Source organism: Triturus cristatus, chromosome 3_2, assembly GCF_964204655.1.
Source record: "Triturus cristatus chromosome 3_2, aTriCri1.1, whole genome shotgun sequence".
Classification (NCBI taxonomy): Eukaryota; Metazoa; Chordata; class Amphibia; order Caudata; family Salamandridae; genus Triturus; species Triturus cristatus.
In genome coordinates, this window is record NC_140584.1 from 984,052,590 (window position 1) to 984,069,792 (window position 17,203).

Genomic DNA, 17,203 nt, shown 5'->3' on the forward strand with positions numbered 1-17,203 from the left:
CCATTTATATATCAGTGAAGCTTTTATTGCAATTTGAAGTTTTTAACAACCACTGCTCTCATGCTAAGGTTCTGTTTTTAAAATGTGTATTGCTGTTGTAATTTTTAGGTGTTCTTTTAAGGATATTTTTATATCTAAATAAAGTATATACTTACTTCACTGAATTTTGCAGTCTGTTACATCCCTTTTCACACACTGCCTCTACATTTACAATGGTGAAAACTCCACACTACTGGCTGATTTTCCATCGTTAAAGAACACCTTTTTGAATTGGGCCTCGCAGAATATTAGTTTAAGGGTATTTTAACAACAATAGCCAATGTCACAGAAAAATATCAGTAAAAATGCAAACTGGCACAGACATGAAGGTTAAAAAAAAAGTAAAGGGTGGGGATAGTGTTAAGGTTAATGTGAGGCTATTATTTAGGATTGGGATTACAGATAATTACCAAATTTGGGATACATTTTGAGTTAATTGAGTTGGGATGGTAAGAAAAACATTTTCTCCACAACGTTACTCATTACAGAAATGCTAGAATTGCATTTCCCCTAATGTTCATCTTTGCAAACTCTTCAAAATGATCCCTTCATGATGGTATTTCTTCACCATGAAAGTATTATTAATTTCATCATAGTGTCGGCATCCACTCCCATACCTCAAGGTAACGAGCCGCACCTCAACCTCTCTCGTTAAATTCATTCTACAGTCCAGTTGTCGAAAGGTGGCCTCTAGTATTTAAGTGGTGTTCTACATTAGTCTATCTGAGCATCAGGGAACTCTGTTTCAATAAGTATAGGATAAAATGCATTATGCCATCTTCCATAAAGATGTTAAATGCCATAAAAGACTGTGTGAACATATCAAGGAGCAAAGACAAATGTCAAATTACCTTTTTTGTTCTCCTAACAGAAACAGTCTTGATATATATATTTTTTTTTTACACGAGATAGGGGTTCGTTTGCTCATTTCCCTCACATCTACACTCAGCATCATGATGGTCATGATGACCTCGGGGAAAGATATCTTCTGGGTTTAGCTACGCAGAATGCATGTGAAAACCCATGTAGAAGCTTAGCAAATCAATTGGCAACATGAAACCTGCGACCAGAAAATCATTATAGAGGTATGACATAGGCCCTTTAAAAAGTCAACTGAATGTTCTAAAAGGTGAGCTAACAAATTACATTTCTGATCTCTTGGCCTGCATTTCAGCATTGGAAACTGTCATTACCAATGAAAGGTCAAAGAAAGGTCACACGAGGAGGATGTCAATGTAGTCCTCTATGGATACTGTTGTACTTACATTTCCTGCTGCCCAGCCTGTATGCATGAGTGTGTGTGTATGGAATGTTGGAATGCCTGATGACTGTGTGGAATATTGGTGTGCCTGGTGGACTGAAGGAATGACAGTTAGAGAGAATAGGCTGAGCAGCAAAGATTCAGCTCCTGGCGGGGCCATTAACCAACGTATCTACTTGTAACTACCATCCTGTAACTTACCAATAAACATATGACAGCAGTTCTCAGCAAGGTGCCTTCAAAGAATGGTGCCACTGCTGGTACACTGTACCTTTTCTGAAACTAATATTTCAGTTGGGCAACATGATGCCCAGCAACAGCCTGAACTGATGCAATTTTTCCAATAACTGATTCAACAATAAATATTCTCTCCTATACAGTCAAGTAAAATTGAGCAACAGCAAAAAAGCAAGTCTCAGATATAGTAATTGCGTTGTTTTCCACTTACCAGTTGGTAGAAGGTAACCCCTGGCCCTTCCTCATCATACAAGAACCACCAAGTCGCAGCACTCACTGTCGCGAGTCCAACATAAACTGAGAGGAAGAGAAAAGGCCGTAATCATGCACACTTCACCATAACTGGAGAGAATTCTACCCCATGAAAACTTCTAAGTATTACCCAATGGCAAGTCATAGCCACCTAGTTGCATGTAGCCTGAACATTTTTCTACGCTCAACAACAAAACATCCATAGAGACTCTTATGTAATGTAGGACATCATAGACTATAATACCGGTCGGAACAACTATCTTTAATTAAAAGTGGTCAATTCTTTTTTGGATTCTTTCTCCCTCTTTCCTCTGTGTTTACTAGTAAATATATCATTACTGTCGCTTTGCTGATTTACTGATGATCATTCCAGAGGATGAAGCGCAGAGGTGGGTCACAAGGGATTTAAGGGTCTAAGCTCTGGAATTCTCTTAGCCCCAAACTCAGAGATTAAACTAACTACATGAAGGTTAGGACACGCCTGGAAACTGAAGATTTCAAACTTGGCTTCAACTGTTCCTAACATACGACCTGGTTTGTCATTGAGAATATTGGACTCAGCCACCCATGAAAGCTAATTTGGATATTAATAAATAAATGTATTTAAGGGCAAAGCTCTAATTCCCCTTTCTATCACTGCTCCAAAGTTACTGAAACAGCCAAGTAGCACTGTACAAACCCCTTAGTAAACAACTAAATATGATTATGGGTTGAATGATTGGATCACGTGAGCCAGAGTCTAAAATCTTTTCAGTACACAAACATGAACAGCTGAAAAAACCTCGTCCCCAGAGGTGAATGTGATGGTGCTGAAAAGGTGTGGCAAAGGGAAAGAAAAGCACCCATTTTTATAGAACATTATTTTCTATTTGAAGACAAAATGTCACCCCTACATGTATGGTTAGTGTCTAGAGGCTAATGACAGGGAAACAACGACAATCAGCTTTTCCAGGAGTCTGCCTCATGGACCTAGGGCTTAATTTAGGAACCAGAAATCTCCTAGCACAGGCTTCTCGCTGCCTGAAGGAATTTCTGTCTCCCTTGAAACAACACCTACATTCTTCAAGTTTTTACTACATTTTGATTTGGTGATTCCCCATTCCCCCAGAACCTTCTGTTAGAGTGATACTTGTACTTGGCCCAATTCAGTAGAAGGTGATAAAAGGTCCCCCCAGGAGAACGTCAGCTTGCTATTGAGTGGGTTTCCGGAAAGGGTGTTAAATTAGCTCAAATAAGGCATTTATTATGGCGTCTAGTCACTGCTACTCTCCCAGTAAACTTCTCATATATGATATAGGCATGTTACAGTAGTTGACCGGCTTCAGTCCACTTTATTGCACGTGCTATGCATAGTTATAGTAAAGCAGCAAAAAGAGAATCCCGATGGTACTTCCAATTAAACTGTTTTACTTAAGGGAACCTAATTCATACCTGACATTAATTGAGGAAGAAGTAATGGATCCAATCTAAGGCAGTTACAGATACCCTGGCCAGGCAATTTTTGTTTAAACATATCACAGTAGTTCACACTAAAGAAAGGTCAATATTGGATAGGGCTGCTTGTTGACCCTCATTATGTGTGACAAGGGCATTCTTGCTCCACCTGCTCTCCTAATACGCCTGAAGAGTGTTCAATGACACCGTATACCACATGCTGATGTGCGATGTGTTTCACAAAGCAACTGAGGAGGCTCTCTGGTGCAAGATCCTTGCCACTTGAAGTTCCACAGAGTCCTGCTTTCCTGATCAGGTTTACATGTCGGGAGACCCGCTCTCTTTCCTCAACCCCACTCCGAAGGCGCTCTTTTAAACTCTGTACGTAGCTGGCTGCACGGCACAGAATAATGGGTGCACTGAATACATTGCACTAGTCTCTCTCACTTGCTTTTGCTGCTGGTGAGATCTTGATTTGATCCAAGGTGGGCAGAAGGCCGATACATTACTACTCAAGGCTATGGTGCGGTTACCTGCAGCCCAGCCTCCTTGTCCAGTCTTCCGAGCAGTATTCACCAAGACCCACGGAGTGTGGGAATTGGGACTACTTTGCAGTCTCACATGGACTTCTCTGCAGCCGCGCCATGTCCACTGTTGCTGCTGAGGTTCAGAATGCTGCTGTTATAAACAGGCACATTCCGCACGCTGATATGCTCCCATACCAATTATTGGACTGATGGTTTCCAATGGGTTTTTAATTCACATGTTAGCCTCTGATAGGTTGGAATTTTCTTATTGCTTAAACCACATATTGCGGTCACTATCGAAATGGTAATTTCTTATGACAAACATGAAGTGAAATGAGAGCCTCTTGTCTACTCCAAACAAGCCATCTTTCTTCAGCTCCCTGTGGTTAATCAAGATTGCCAATATGTTTCTATAATGTATAGGTGCCAAGCTCATTGATACGTGAAACCATAGGACTAATCACATGTATTATAAGCTTATAGCCAAAGTAACCACGGGCTTTCCATACAAACATTGTTCTTTGAGTATGTGTGATTTACTCTTGGTTTACTCCTGGATTTCCATGCTTAACTCACACATACTCAAGGAAGAGGAATTACTGTATCGCACCATGTAAAACCAATAACTACAGACATACTCTCTTCTCAGTTGATCTGTAATCATTTGAGCAGATCCTTGTGGGTTTCTTTGAAAAGTGCGCCTTACAAATGGTGAAAGTAAATAAAGTGATACTGAGTCTGCATCAATGAGAAATATTCATATCATGCTGAGCATTCCAGTGACACACATTGTAAGTCTGCATTTTTCCCACATTTAATACCACAAGTGTGCACCTTGTTGGATGTTTCCCAATGGTAAATGTACCTTACATGTGCATACTCACTTCCAATGGCAAGGTAACGGAAGAAGAGCCAGCCACTGATGAGTGGCTCTCTTGGGTTGCGTGGGAGCTTGTCCATGATGTCGAGGTCAGGAGGGTTGAACCCGAGGGCAGTCGCGGGCAGCCCATCTGTCACCAAGTTGACCCAGAGAAGCTGAACGGGGATCAGAGCTTCTGGGAGACCCAGGATAGCAGTCAGGAAAATGCTGGAAATTGGAAATGTGCATCACTGATTAAACCAAATGTGGACATGTATGGCAGGAGTTTCCTATGTCATTAAACATTTCTACCTCACAAAGACACTTAGTATAGTGAAAAAGTCTGTTCTAATTCTTTACATACATGTTATAAAGAGGTGGGGCACATGTAAATGCAGAAGGCAACATAAGAAGTAAACAGAATAAGGGATCCATACTGTCAAAAATGCTAATACTCAGAGAAGAAAAAACACACAGAGGCCCAGGACCTATATCCATGATTTCATCATACAATCCCTTAAGCAATTTCTTCTTTGGAATCTGTTTTTTCCTCCTAGGAAGCTGAGAAGTGTGAACTTCGTGAGATGTTGATGGAGGGAGTTTGCTGGGTGGAGACAGAGCTGCCTGTCCAAGAAGGACCTTGCTGTGTAGCGCAAATTAATTAATAATAAAATTAGAACAATGAAAATTGATCCAGGGGCTGAAAGGTCCCATACTCTGTTACTAAAATCTAATATATGTAATGAGGTTCGGGAAAGGCTCTTACAATCTTGCGGAGGGAGTAGGAATGCTCTGTCAGAGCCTTAATAAAGAGTTTGTTCACATTCTTTGCAGTCTGGCGCTTCTATACAGATGTGGCCGAGGCTCTGATAAATTGACAGGTAGGGTTTCTGCTCAGCTGCTTTGTCTTGGAGATGGCATTTTGGAAGCAGGACTCAAGTACGTTTGGTAGAGACATGCGATGTGCATGATGTGTTTTCATTACCAAAACCAAAGCATTATGCCATGTTTAAGATGAATTGTATGAGAGGCCTTAATATCAACAATACCACTAGGATAGAATACAGTTGTGAGCAATGCTAGGTATCGACAACTTGTCAAGTTTAGAAGCAATGAGGAGCGCGCTTTCTTGCAGGCATGTCATATATAACCTGACTTTGAGGAGCATCTGTGGGTCGGTGGGGCAGGAGTGCTAGTCTAGTCAGTGCAGACAGTTTGTTCTTTGCATTGTAATATGCACAATTGTATAATTAGATCCTACAGTTTATCAGGTTTGTGATATCCTGCATTAGCTTCATGTGTCCTTCTTATATTATTTGTTTTATCTTTATACCTAATTGCCTTCCATCATTTTATGGTTTTCGGTGCCTTTTTTCTCTGATGCAACTAGTGTATGTATTGTGATGATAAAGGCCAGAGAAACGCAGTTTTTATTTGCTGTATGATGATGTTTCACCAGTTAAATTTTAAGAATACATAGAAATCAAACAATACCATTACATGGAAGGCCGCATCAACTAGAAGAAATAATATGTTGTCTTCTTGTTAGGAAGGGTCAGAAAAATACTCTCAAGAAAAAATATCCGAGGAAATAACTTTATTTCATTGTGTCCAGGAATAAAGGGATAACAGTTGTATTGGGTCAGAACGCAAACTTGTCTCTTGGATAGATCTTGAGCAGCAGTGAGGACAAGTGACAACTGCGTTCAATGTTTACACTATGAATGATTCAAAAATAGATTCCGTGCATCAGTGATTTGACAGAGAGAGATAGACTTTGGGGTGACTTTTTTCCATTTCTTTATTAGCAGATCGCAAATGCATGACTAACCCATTGTGCCTGTCCCATTCAATGTATAAACTTAAGCAGCAATACAGGGAAATGATAAAGAGATCTATTTCCTTTTTTCATCTACGAAGGCGCATATCATGCATTTCAGAACAGAAAAAAAGGAAGCAATGCTGCTGGATGAGACGGTTTGCTTGGACACGATCACATGTGGCACTATGAAAACAAACCACTCACGGCATGCACAATAGCAGCTTTAGCAGGAGCAATGGATCAGCAGATAGCAGAGGAGTACATACAAGTGCATTGCAATCATGCATTATATCAACAAATGCCAGAGCAGGATAATGAATCATCCTCCCCAACATCACAGATGCCAACAGCTGGGATTATCTTCCCCGCTCGATCAGTGGCCGGCATTCCCAGTAAGATTCTAACCTACGCATGGGCAACTTCAGGGAGGCAGATACCTCTCCTCACCTGTGTTTTAAACACAGTCTCTTCACACTTGGCCCACTCATGGTACCATTTCAAACAACTGGGGCCAGCTATACTTTACCAACTCATAGAGATTTGTCGCTTGGCCACGACAAACGTCATAAACCTGCTGTTAACTTTGTTAGCCTTGGTGCTTAGAAACAACCCTAATATACAGGTGGTTAAATTATTCGGAATGTTGCCGTCCCTAGCTTCTTTAATAAGCTGTATCACGCTTGCCCAGTAAGCGACCAGATCCTTTCACCCCCATACAGTACAACATCTAAGACAGCCTGCATTGACCCCAATACCATACAATTTACCCTTGGTGGGGAATATACACCCTCAAAAGATAATATTGCATAATTTTAACCAGGGGTCTGGGGTTTTGGGTGTATGCTGCAATATTCTAGTCCAGCCACCGTTGCTCAGAGGGAATCCTATATCCTCCCCACATTTGACGTGTAATGATGACAAATAAGGTTTTACTTGTGGGAGTAATGATCTGTACAGGAGATTGTTTGCTTTATCCCAACTATTCAGGGTATATAAGTGGCTCAGACAGGTGTGAGCTATGGGTCCTATTGTACCTATATTCCTCCTTTGCGTATCAAATTTCCATCTGTGTTTTCATATTCTTCTGTAAGGTCTTGGAACCCAGCCAAGTTGTCCCCTATACACAAGTGCTCTTCCGAGGCAAGACCTCTGACCTCCAATCCCTCATTCCAGTCCAATTTCCTAGATGGGGAAGCAGCTGAAAGGCTTTTTCAGCTGGGATTTCAAATGCATAAGGGTGTTTGGTGCATGTTGTCTGTAGCGTCCTGATTCATGCATAACATAGCAGGTTTCTCAAGATGTCTCCATTTGCATTAGGGGACCACAGAGAGGTCAAACAGTAGTTGCTGGGGAACTGCCCACTGAGGCAGCAAAGGGTCCAAACTCTGGCATTCCTCATAGAATCTGCTCTCTATCTCGCTGCCCACTTCAGCTGTGCCCACAGATAATAAAGCTTTAAATCTTGACCAGCTAGACCACCCTCGTCTATAGGAAGTTGGAGCTTGGTCAAAGCTATCCTGCATCTACCACTGTCACAGATCTACCCCAAAAGCATCCTGCACAGTTACCTGAATATCTCCTCGTGAATCCATATGGGCAGAGCGGTAAGGAAATATAACTGTCTAGATAATAAAAACTTTTTGGAGAGCGCTATTCTCCCCTTAACTGAAAGGCAGAGGGTCAATAAGAATTGGATTGACTGCTTGAGGGACAATATTGCTGTCCTTATATTAATTACTCTCCAAAAGGCACTTTTCAATCTGGTACCCACACACCCTTAAGTCGGTAATGGTATGCAGCTCATACTGCAAACTGACCCCCAGGTCCGAAGGTCTCTCATCATCAGCAGGTTCACACGTTGGATAACCCCATGATTTACCCCAACTCACTTTCAATCCCAAGAACCCATAAAAAAGAACTTGAGTGTCGCCATTGCTCCCTTATATCTTCTTTCTCCCCAATTTATATAGAGGAGCATGTCGCCAGCATAAATGGGAAAGGTAAAGAGTCTCTCCGTCTACACAAACGTCCCGGCAACAATGTCCATGTTACATACTAGAAGCCAAAGCCTCCACTGCAATAGCAAATACAATCGGGGAAAGGGGCCAACCCGGTCTTGTACCTCTCTGAACAGTGCAGACTTCAGAAATGAGTCCTTCCCCTGTTTTTAAGGGTGAATTCTTTTGGATGACAGCATGAATCGCTCCTCAATGAGATACCAAGATAAAAGGAAATTAGCCGAATATGACAGAATAGTGATACACTGGCGTTTGTGTGTTGAGTTACTCATTCTCTCGGAGTAGGATTATACCTTTTTTCACCTACACACAGGCCAAACTCAAAATGAGATTTCTTCTCTTTTTTCCTTTTGATTTTGGAGAGTCTAATCAAAGATTTATGAGAAGACCGCATCGGGATTCTGTAGAGACTCTAATCTTGTTGGATCCTGGTGTCTAATGGACGAGGTGGCACTTCAGTTCTTCCCTTCATGGCTATGTGTGTAAAAAAGAGAACGAAAATGCATGTTTTTACAAGGAAATAAGGGGTCAATGAAGGGCAAGCTCACACTGTTGGGCCCTTTAACAGTTATCAGATTTTTTTATTAGAACGCAAAACTGACAATTAAGATACGGCAAAAAAAAGTCTCTTCAGTAGGAGGAAGCACAATACGGTCACTCCTATTTGTCACTGAGGGTCAATGGGGGGAGGGAAAACTGGGAACTTGAATCAACAGCTGAATAGTCGAGCAGAACACCAGTTTTGGGGAAAAGTGAGTAGAGTAGAGACTTTCAGATAAACAGATCTTAAAATATGCATTCCTCACAAAAAAGAATTCTATTATAAATGACAACGGTGATTTTTTACATATGGATTTGCAAAGTATTATAAACAATTGTATTAGACAGGGGACATGACGACTGCTATAGCTGTAAATTGGTTTTTAAGAATATTTCTAATAGTTCCACCAGTACTTCACAGATGTGTTGGTCATTCTACTGGGAATCCTTTGAAATGCCGTTTCCTATTAGCAAAGGTATTCAGTGACGTCCCTTCTCTGATGGTATGAGCGCAGCTTTTGTGTCTTTAAATCTGAAACCGAGAATCCACATAACAAAATGTGCCAATTGACATCAATTTCTCTTAAAATGTTGGTTTAAAGATTTATATCTGGGGTCTGAATAGCGAGGTTGGGAACAATATCAACAGTCACAGATCAAACTCGGGTATTAAGGGCCGCTGCAGAGCTGCCCGCTCGCGGCAGGTGGCAGGGGTGGCAGATATGAATAGTGAGTTAAGACCATGGATGCTCTTTGCATAGATGCAGACGAAGCATTGGACTGATTAATTAGTTAGGACAGTACTTAGAAAATACGTGGCTGTCATTATTTTAAAACTTTTCATAAAAATGCAAAATCAGTGGTTAGAGTGTGTGGAAAGAGGTTGGGACAATTTTGTTATGTTGGGGGGCCAGGAAGAGCGGTTATGTTATGATCTACTTCTTTATAGACACTATAAAATAGTTGGCTGTAGCCCTTCTCCAGTTTCTAGTTTTTATGAACTTGTATGTGCAGAAGGGTAAGCCAAGATGCTGGAATCCGAAAAATATATATTAGCCTTTGTTTCAGACAAACACTCCTGTGATCACTTAAGTTATGAAGTGCTGATGGCTCATGGTCCTGTCATCAGATAAAATGGGAAAAACGAAAGCACCTGCAGAGAGGCAGATGCAGATCAAAAGAGATGCAATAGGTACTCATTAAGAGGAGAAAGATGGGAAGTGGATTTTTCCCATGGCCCAAAAATATCATAATGTAATTTTCCTGCAAACAGCTCTTCTTTAGTTAAGTGTTGACCTTGTTCAACAATTGATGCGGTGCAGTCGGAAGACCAGGGGGTCGCTCCTACACTGCCAAGTTATATATGTCCTATGAATAGGGGGTCAAAAACTAAATGTGGTTCCAATTCCTGTGTCTCATGTGGCTAAGACTTGAAAGTAGTGTTTGTAAAAAAGCGGTGGATAATAAGTCTTAAATTCAGAAGCGAAGCCTCTATTCAGGGACCCCCTGCTTGGAAACTTGAAAATAGAGTGTTATTTTGGAAAGCATAGACAAAGGCTCAGAATATAAATGTGTTAAACAGATGGATAGGTGTGATCTTGGTACATTTTGAGTGTCTAAAATCTAAGCAGAAGATCAACCCAATAGAAAAGCCAGCCAGGTATTTTTTTCTGTGGTTCATGAGCTGTGTAAACTAGCTGTAGGCAGATTATAGTTTCAGTAATGTGTCGATTGCCTCTGGGTAAAGTCAGTAATTGATTGGGAAAGGCGGACATGTTCATAATCAAATTGCATCAAGATTTAGGTGTCCATTAGGAGGACTTGTTACACGTAGAATATGCAGGCATGTTGCGGCATGGCAATAAGATCTTTCCTTGTGATTAGTACAACAGATAAGATTGAAGAGACTTCTGGATTTCAGTTTGACCACTGTGATTCCAATTTTTGATGTCCACAGGTTGCATTGATATTAGGGCCCATGCAATGGGATTGCGGAAGAGTGATCACATTTTGAACTGAGTTGTTTGATCAATCAGAATTTGCTGTAGGTACTTAGGTTAGGTTGTTTCTTCATGATGTAAGCAAGGCCAATGGTTGTATTGCTGCACAATAATGTGTCTCTAACAGGCTTTAGTCATTGTAAAGAGGCAGGTTCTGAAGATATGCAGCTTTTGGTCAAGCCTGATAGTAGAAGAAAGGATTTTAGAATTAATAGCTCTTGCCAAATATGAAAAGGTTATGTGCCACAGATGCAATCAGCCACAGACTATGCAGGTAACAGCAGTGGGGCGGTGGGGCCAGGTAAGGGGGGATTTCAAGGGACGATGCTAAGGGAAAATTAATTATTTATTTAATTCTCCCTTGGCATCGTCCCTCGAAATCTCCCCATATCCGGTCCCACCGCCTCACCGCTGTTACCTGTACGGACCGCGGCTGGATGCAATTGTGGACAAAGGTATAAAAGTCTACAGATCGCTTTCAATGTCCTATAATTGTGATATTTTTGCATGTGTGTGAATGTTACTCCTCACCCTAAATTGCTATTGTGATTGAGATTCAACATTTGCGTAGTGGACAATCTGCTGTGCATATGACACTGCAACAATTTTCGGTAATTTCATGTGGACTGTGTGTTTTGTACTATAACAAAATGAGGGCAAACCAAATTCCTTATTAAATTGGTTGTAGTTAATGCATGTGAGGTGTGTATCATTAAATGTGCCACATTGTTACTCTTGTGTTAAGGCACCTACTTTGATAAGTGATAACATTTTCTGAAAAGAAAAATACAGATACCATGAACATTCACTAACTCAGCTGTTCACTGTTCTTACATTTCCTAAATTAAATTGAAGGCATGCTATACCAATCCGTATTTATTTCTAAATTGATTTTAAAAGAATCTGTTAAAACTTGCCCTTTTGAAATTACTGAAGCTTGATACATGATGCCATCTTGTTTGACAGCAGAGATAGTTATCTATGGAGATTCACAAACAATCCTACTGCAAGTCGTTAGAAAAGGCAATAAAGTATTATTGTGTAGAAATTACTCTACTGACCAATGGCTCAATGAGTAGCTAAGGAAGCCCTTTTATTTAGATTTGGAAGGAAAGAATACATTTTGCCTTTATAAGTCAACATTGGGATATCACAATTTGCACTTTATATTATGAGAATAGATTTTTTTGAAGTTCTTACCAAACGACTTCACCAACATTTGATGAGATGAGGTAGCGTATAAACTGTTTCATATTGTTATAGATTGCTCTGCCTTCCTCCACAGCCGACACAATGGTGGAGAAGTTGTCATCTGAAAGTACCATTTCAGCTGCAGATTTTGCCACAGCAGTGCCGGAGCCCATGGCTATACCGATTTCAGCCTTCTTCAGGGCAGGGGCATCATTGACTCCATCACCGGTCTAAAATAAACACATTTATTTAAAGCAATATTTCAGATCCCCTATTGTCTGCATAATAAAACAACGTGGGCATCCAATGGCACAGGAAAGTGCTACTCCTCTTAAGATGATGTTAGTTCTAAGTTAAATGGAGAAGGCGTCCTTCAGACGTTCATGGACAGACACCATCTCACCTGCCACAGCCTTCACATCATATTTACAGATCACATTCAGAAGGCTGAGTTTTTTTCATCAAACTCATTTCTGCTTCCTGTTGGCCAAAAGGGATACTGTGTGCTGCTGGGGATGTAACAAATCACCTCCCCCAGTACATGAAAGAGAAGCATAGACTTCTGTGTGAAAACAGAACAAACTTGGGGAGAGGATGTAGCCTTACGGCTGGAGCGGTCGATCCTTGTAGTTGGGGAAGTGGGTTCGAGCCTCGGCAACGACGCTCAACAACCTGTGATTTTGGGCAGATACCCTAATCTCCCCATGCCTAACAAAAATTAATGGGTCCATCTGTAATGAAACTGGTGCTCATGTAAAGCTCTCTGATACCCGATATCTCGGGTCTAGTTCGCACTATATAAAACTAAAAAAAAATTAAAACTGCCTGCAAAGGTGTGAAAAGAAACATGAAAAGGTCCTGGGTTCATGGTGGAAGCATGTCCAGAAGATGCTATATTTCATATATTATGTAAATTACTGACTAGGAGTGTGCGTAATAATATAAACAAGCAGGACCATGATTAAGTTATACATGCTGAGGATTTATCACTGTGAAATTGTTCATGTGTTCTTGTTCAGTAAAACAAAACAAAAGCTTTATATAAAAATAAAAAAATCTGCCGGCACAGCATTGTTTGATGTATCTATCTCATTTTTTAAAAACGTACAATGAATGACCCTGGCATGCTGTCATTTTTCTCCCACATCGTGAGTATACAGGTTGTTTTTTACTGCCCGGGCCGCCATGTTGTGCATGGCAATCCAGGGCAGGAAAGAACACGGTGGGCATGTTGTCATAAGGATGCACTTTAAAAAGGGACAGCTTTTGATGTCACACCAGTGCTAAATGCTGGTAGCTGACCAGTCTTGAGGGAGCTTCAGAGGCAAAGCTAACATTGGCCCAGAAAACAGTTCTCAAGAGGCAGGAGAACCAAGAGTTTGGCAGATGCACCATTACTACCCAATTCCAGATGCCCGGAACAATAAGCCTACATGTAAATACTTCTTTGCTCATTTGCACATATTATGTTGGGCACATAACATTATCTCCCTGTGACCCATTTGCTTCTTTGCCAAGTCAAGGGGAATGAAGAAATATGTTACTGCCAGTGCTATGTATAAATCACAACATCCACAGAACTCGAACCCACAAAAAAAGGGGTACACTTTAGATGAACATTACTGATCATAGAACATACTCAAACGTTCTAAAAAGAAAACTAAAACAGAATGCAATTATTATTCCAATAAAGCGGGAGATATGTATTGGAATTTTGAGTGTCCAAAAGGAAGCATTTTTCCGAGTTACACTCCTCCCAATGAAACTGGAGGAAGTGGAGTTTGAGTTACAACTCCATGTTGCCAACACCGTCAAGTATACTTGAAACTTGGAAGACTTGTTCGTATAGACCTGTACATAGTGGTGGTTCTCTCTCTATTAGAGAAAATAAACCTAGCAATGAGACCTTCGGGAGGTTATGCAGAGTGTGGTCTCATTAGGCCGTGGCATGGTTACAACCGCTGGATGAACATCACTACCCACATTCAATGGATTCACATACGTAATGGATATCTTGGTAGTAGCTGTTAAAAGGGATTTTGCTTCAACATTTTAGACTGGGAAACGCTTAAAATGTTAAAATAAAGAGTGCTTTCGCATCTGGAGGATAAGTATAAACACTACTGTTATGGCTATCACCTGCAAACACAGGGAGGAAACTCTCTCTTACTCATGTCTTACATAAGGTCCAACTTCACCAAGAATCACAATTTTAGCCTTGTCTTTTAATTCATTTTTAACATAGAAGTTGAACTGCCTACTACTGCCAAGATCACTTCTCATCATCCCTTTCAACTCAATGGGTCTGTGCCTTGTTGGCCACAGTAAGGACTATGCAGGCAATATAGATTCTTTATCACATATCCCATAATAAACACCGGCTGGACTTAGTTACTTATTCTCTATTAAGTCTGTTATCTCCTTCAGCTTTTCCCAACTGTCTCTATGTTCAGTAAAGCAAAGACTTTAGTTGTGCCAGGGCTCCTTTCTGCCAGCAGCTTGTCTCTTGAACTGAATGTCAGCAAAGAGTGACATGCCCATCAACTAAAGAGAATAAAGCAATGAAAGAAAAGAGTAACCTGTCCTCTTAGTTTCTGGGGGAGATGAGGACATTTCCACCTAAGGAAAGCACAAAGGACATCTTGGCCTTTGGAAAGATCAAAGGACAAAAGCCTATAAACTATCTATTTTGATTGACATTCAGAGGCAGCAAATCTTTGCTTCTTTTGAGCCATTTCATAATCTGGACGCCCTCCATCAACAACTGGTTCAATAAACACCAGCACTTACAAACACTCAACAACTATGGGCTCACCATTGCAGTGATTTCGTTGAAAGATTGCAGGTACTCTACTATCTTGGACTTGTGAGATGGTTCAACGCGGGCAAAACAATGGGCAGTGCAGCAGGCGTCACGTTGCTTCTCTGGTGGAAGGTCATCAAATTCCCGCCCAGTATACGCCTTGTCCGTCACATCCTCATGCTCTGAGAAGATTCCAATCCTCCGGCAGATGGCTATGGCTGTGCCTTTATTGTCGCCGGTGATCATGATGACCCGAATACCAGCCTTTCGGCACATCTCGATGGAGACGCTCACTTCCTTTCGGGGAGGGTCCAACATTCCCACACATCCAACAAATGTTAGGTTGGTCTGAAAAGAGTATAAAACAAAGTTTTATTGCACCCAACATCAAGTTCTTTAGGCCCTCCCATTTCTTTTGATTAAGAAAAAATAACTTCTCTGGTCCCTTATTATTGAGAAATTCCGTCTTTAATAATTTGTAGTTATATTTTTCTGATGTCAATGAAACCATGTGGTGGAGAAAAGGAGTTCAATCAAGCAATTAACAGCTGCCAACTACATGCTACTAATTGAGAGAAGAATAATTAATTGGCCTCCCCTACAGATAATTGTACCTTGTTTTGTTAAAAATGTTAACTTCACAAGAGTATTCTTATTTTTGTACTTCTCCTAGTCTTTACTTTGTTCTTCTTCACTGCAAAATTATCACTGTATCCCATTCTCCTTTACCTGTTTCAATCTTTACCTTTCTATTATTTTCTCCTTATTTGTGCGTATCCACCTAACTGCTTTTTCCTTTATCTGTCTTTTTATGCTTCACCCTATTCACAATCTTGTTTTTGTTCTTTCTCCTTTCCCCCTATTTTGTTTTGAAGACCTTCTTTCGCTCCGATTCTTTCTAGTTTCCTCGTCCTTTCTTACCCTACTTTAGCCATTTTTTGAGTTTATATTGTGTTGGATTTTTACTAACTCAAATATTTTTGGGAAAGCAAAGCCTTAATAATAATCTGAAATCTTAGGGTGTACGTATCTTCTGTAGACAACTAGCAGGAATTATGCCATCCTGTGGTGAGGGTTGGTAATTGATTTTACATGTTTAAAGGAACATATGAGGCTAGGGCAGCATCCTCTCTCACAAATGCACACAAAAGCACAAAATATCACGAAACAGCAGAATGTCATAATGTTGCAATCAGCAACATTACATAAAGTTTCCCTGAGCGAACTGATGCCCGTTCTGCAGTCCATGCATAAAACATGTTTCTCTCCTTCTCTTGGACCAGGGAGTTATGCAACGTAATTGCATTGCTCCAATTCCTATTATTTTTATGTGCTTGTGTGTGTTCATCATTCTTATTTGAACATTACACAACTATTTTCATTCCTACGTCTATTCAAATGAGTTCTGAGACCCACCAGCCCCCCTAAACTAAAAGTTACCAGATCTCCTAAGGGTAGCCTAACCCATTGCAGGTCCTGAAAAAATATGATCACATCACCACCGCCTCAGATGGAACTCCATTGGATTCTGGTACTGGCCTTCGCCCTCTTCAAAAATAGCTGCATCATTCACCACACCATCACTACCAGCACTCAAAGGGCATACTGCAGGCAAGCTCACCATCTCTGGTGGTACACTTCTCTGCACACTCTCAGCCAACACACAATCAGAGAGCAGGTAGAAGTGTAAAAAATTACAAACAAGGCAGTAAGCCTTTCCCATCTATACATCTAGGATATGGAACAACAACATAAGCTTATCAATAAGGACTAACCCAACACATCTCAATTTAGGAAGGAGTCGAAGACAAACCTCTTTAAAGACAACTTCATCACAAAGAATTAACAGTGCACAGCCCAGGTACCTCTATAATAGATTATATATATATATATATATATATATATATATATATATATACACACACACACATATATATACACACATCTCTTAGAATCTAGATCGACTGTGCTAGTAATTTGAAGCCTTCCGCTAGGCCTTACCTCGTACCCCAGTTTGTCTCTACCGTGTCACTAGTCTTAAGCGTGAAGCTTCTGTTATCTCCACTGGTCACTGAATGATGCTCTTTAGCTCTAACTGCGATGAGATTGAAGGAGTACCCAGAGAAGACCCTGTCCATCTATCATACCTTCAGCGGGGTAGGTGGTTTTACGAAGGCATTTTCTTATCAGACCACAAAAGCTACTGAGCTTTCCTATACC

General features: G+C 40.7%; 1 protein-coding gene across 2 annotated transcripts in view; it reads right to left on the bottom strand.

Moving 5' to 3' along the window:
- The window catches only part of ATP2A3 (ATPase sarcoplasmic/endoplasmic reticulum Ca2+ transporting 3), a 469,813-nt gene that overhangs the window by 39,125 nt on the left and 413,485 nt on the right, over window positions 1-17,203 (bottom strand). For both annotated transcript variants that reach the window (XM_085649576.1, XM_085649575.1), the window contains exons 14-17: window positions 14,996-15,331; window positions 12,190-12,410; window positions 4,635-4,837; window positions 1,749-1,834 (exon numbers count right to left, since the gene is read on the bottom strand). In XM_085649576.1, coding sequence (XP_085505702.1) covers window positions 1,749-1,834; window positions 4,635-4,837; window positions 12,190-12,410; window positions 14,996-15,331 — 846 coding nt within the window. The remainder of the gene's footprint in view (window positions 1-1,748; window positions 1,835-4,634; window positions 4,838-12,189; window positions 12,411-14,995; window positions 15,332-17,203) is intronic.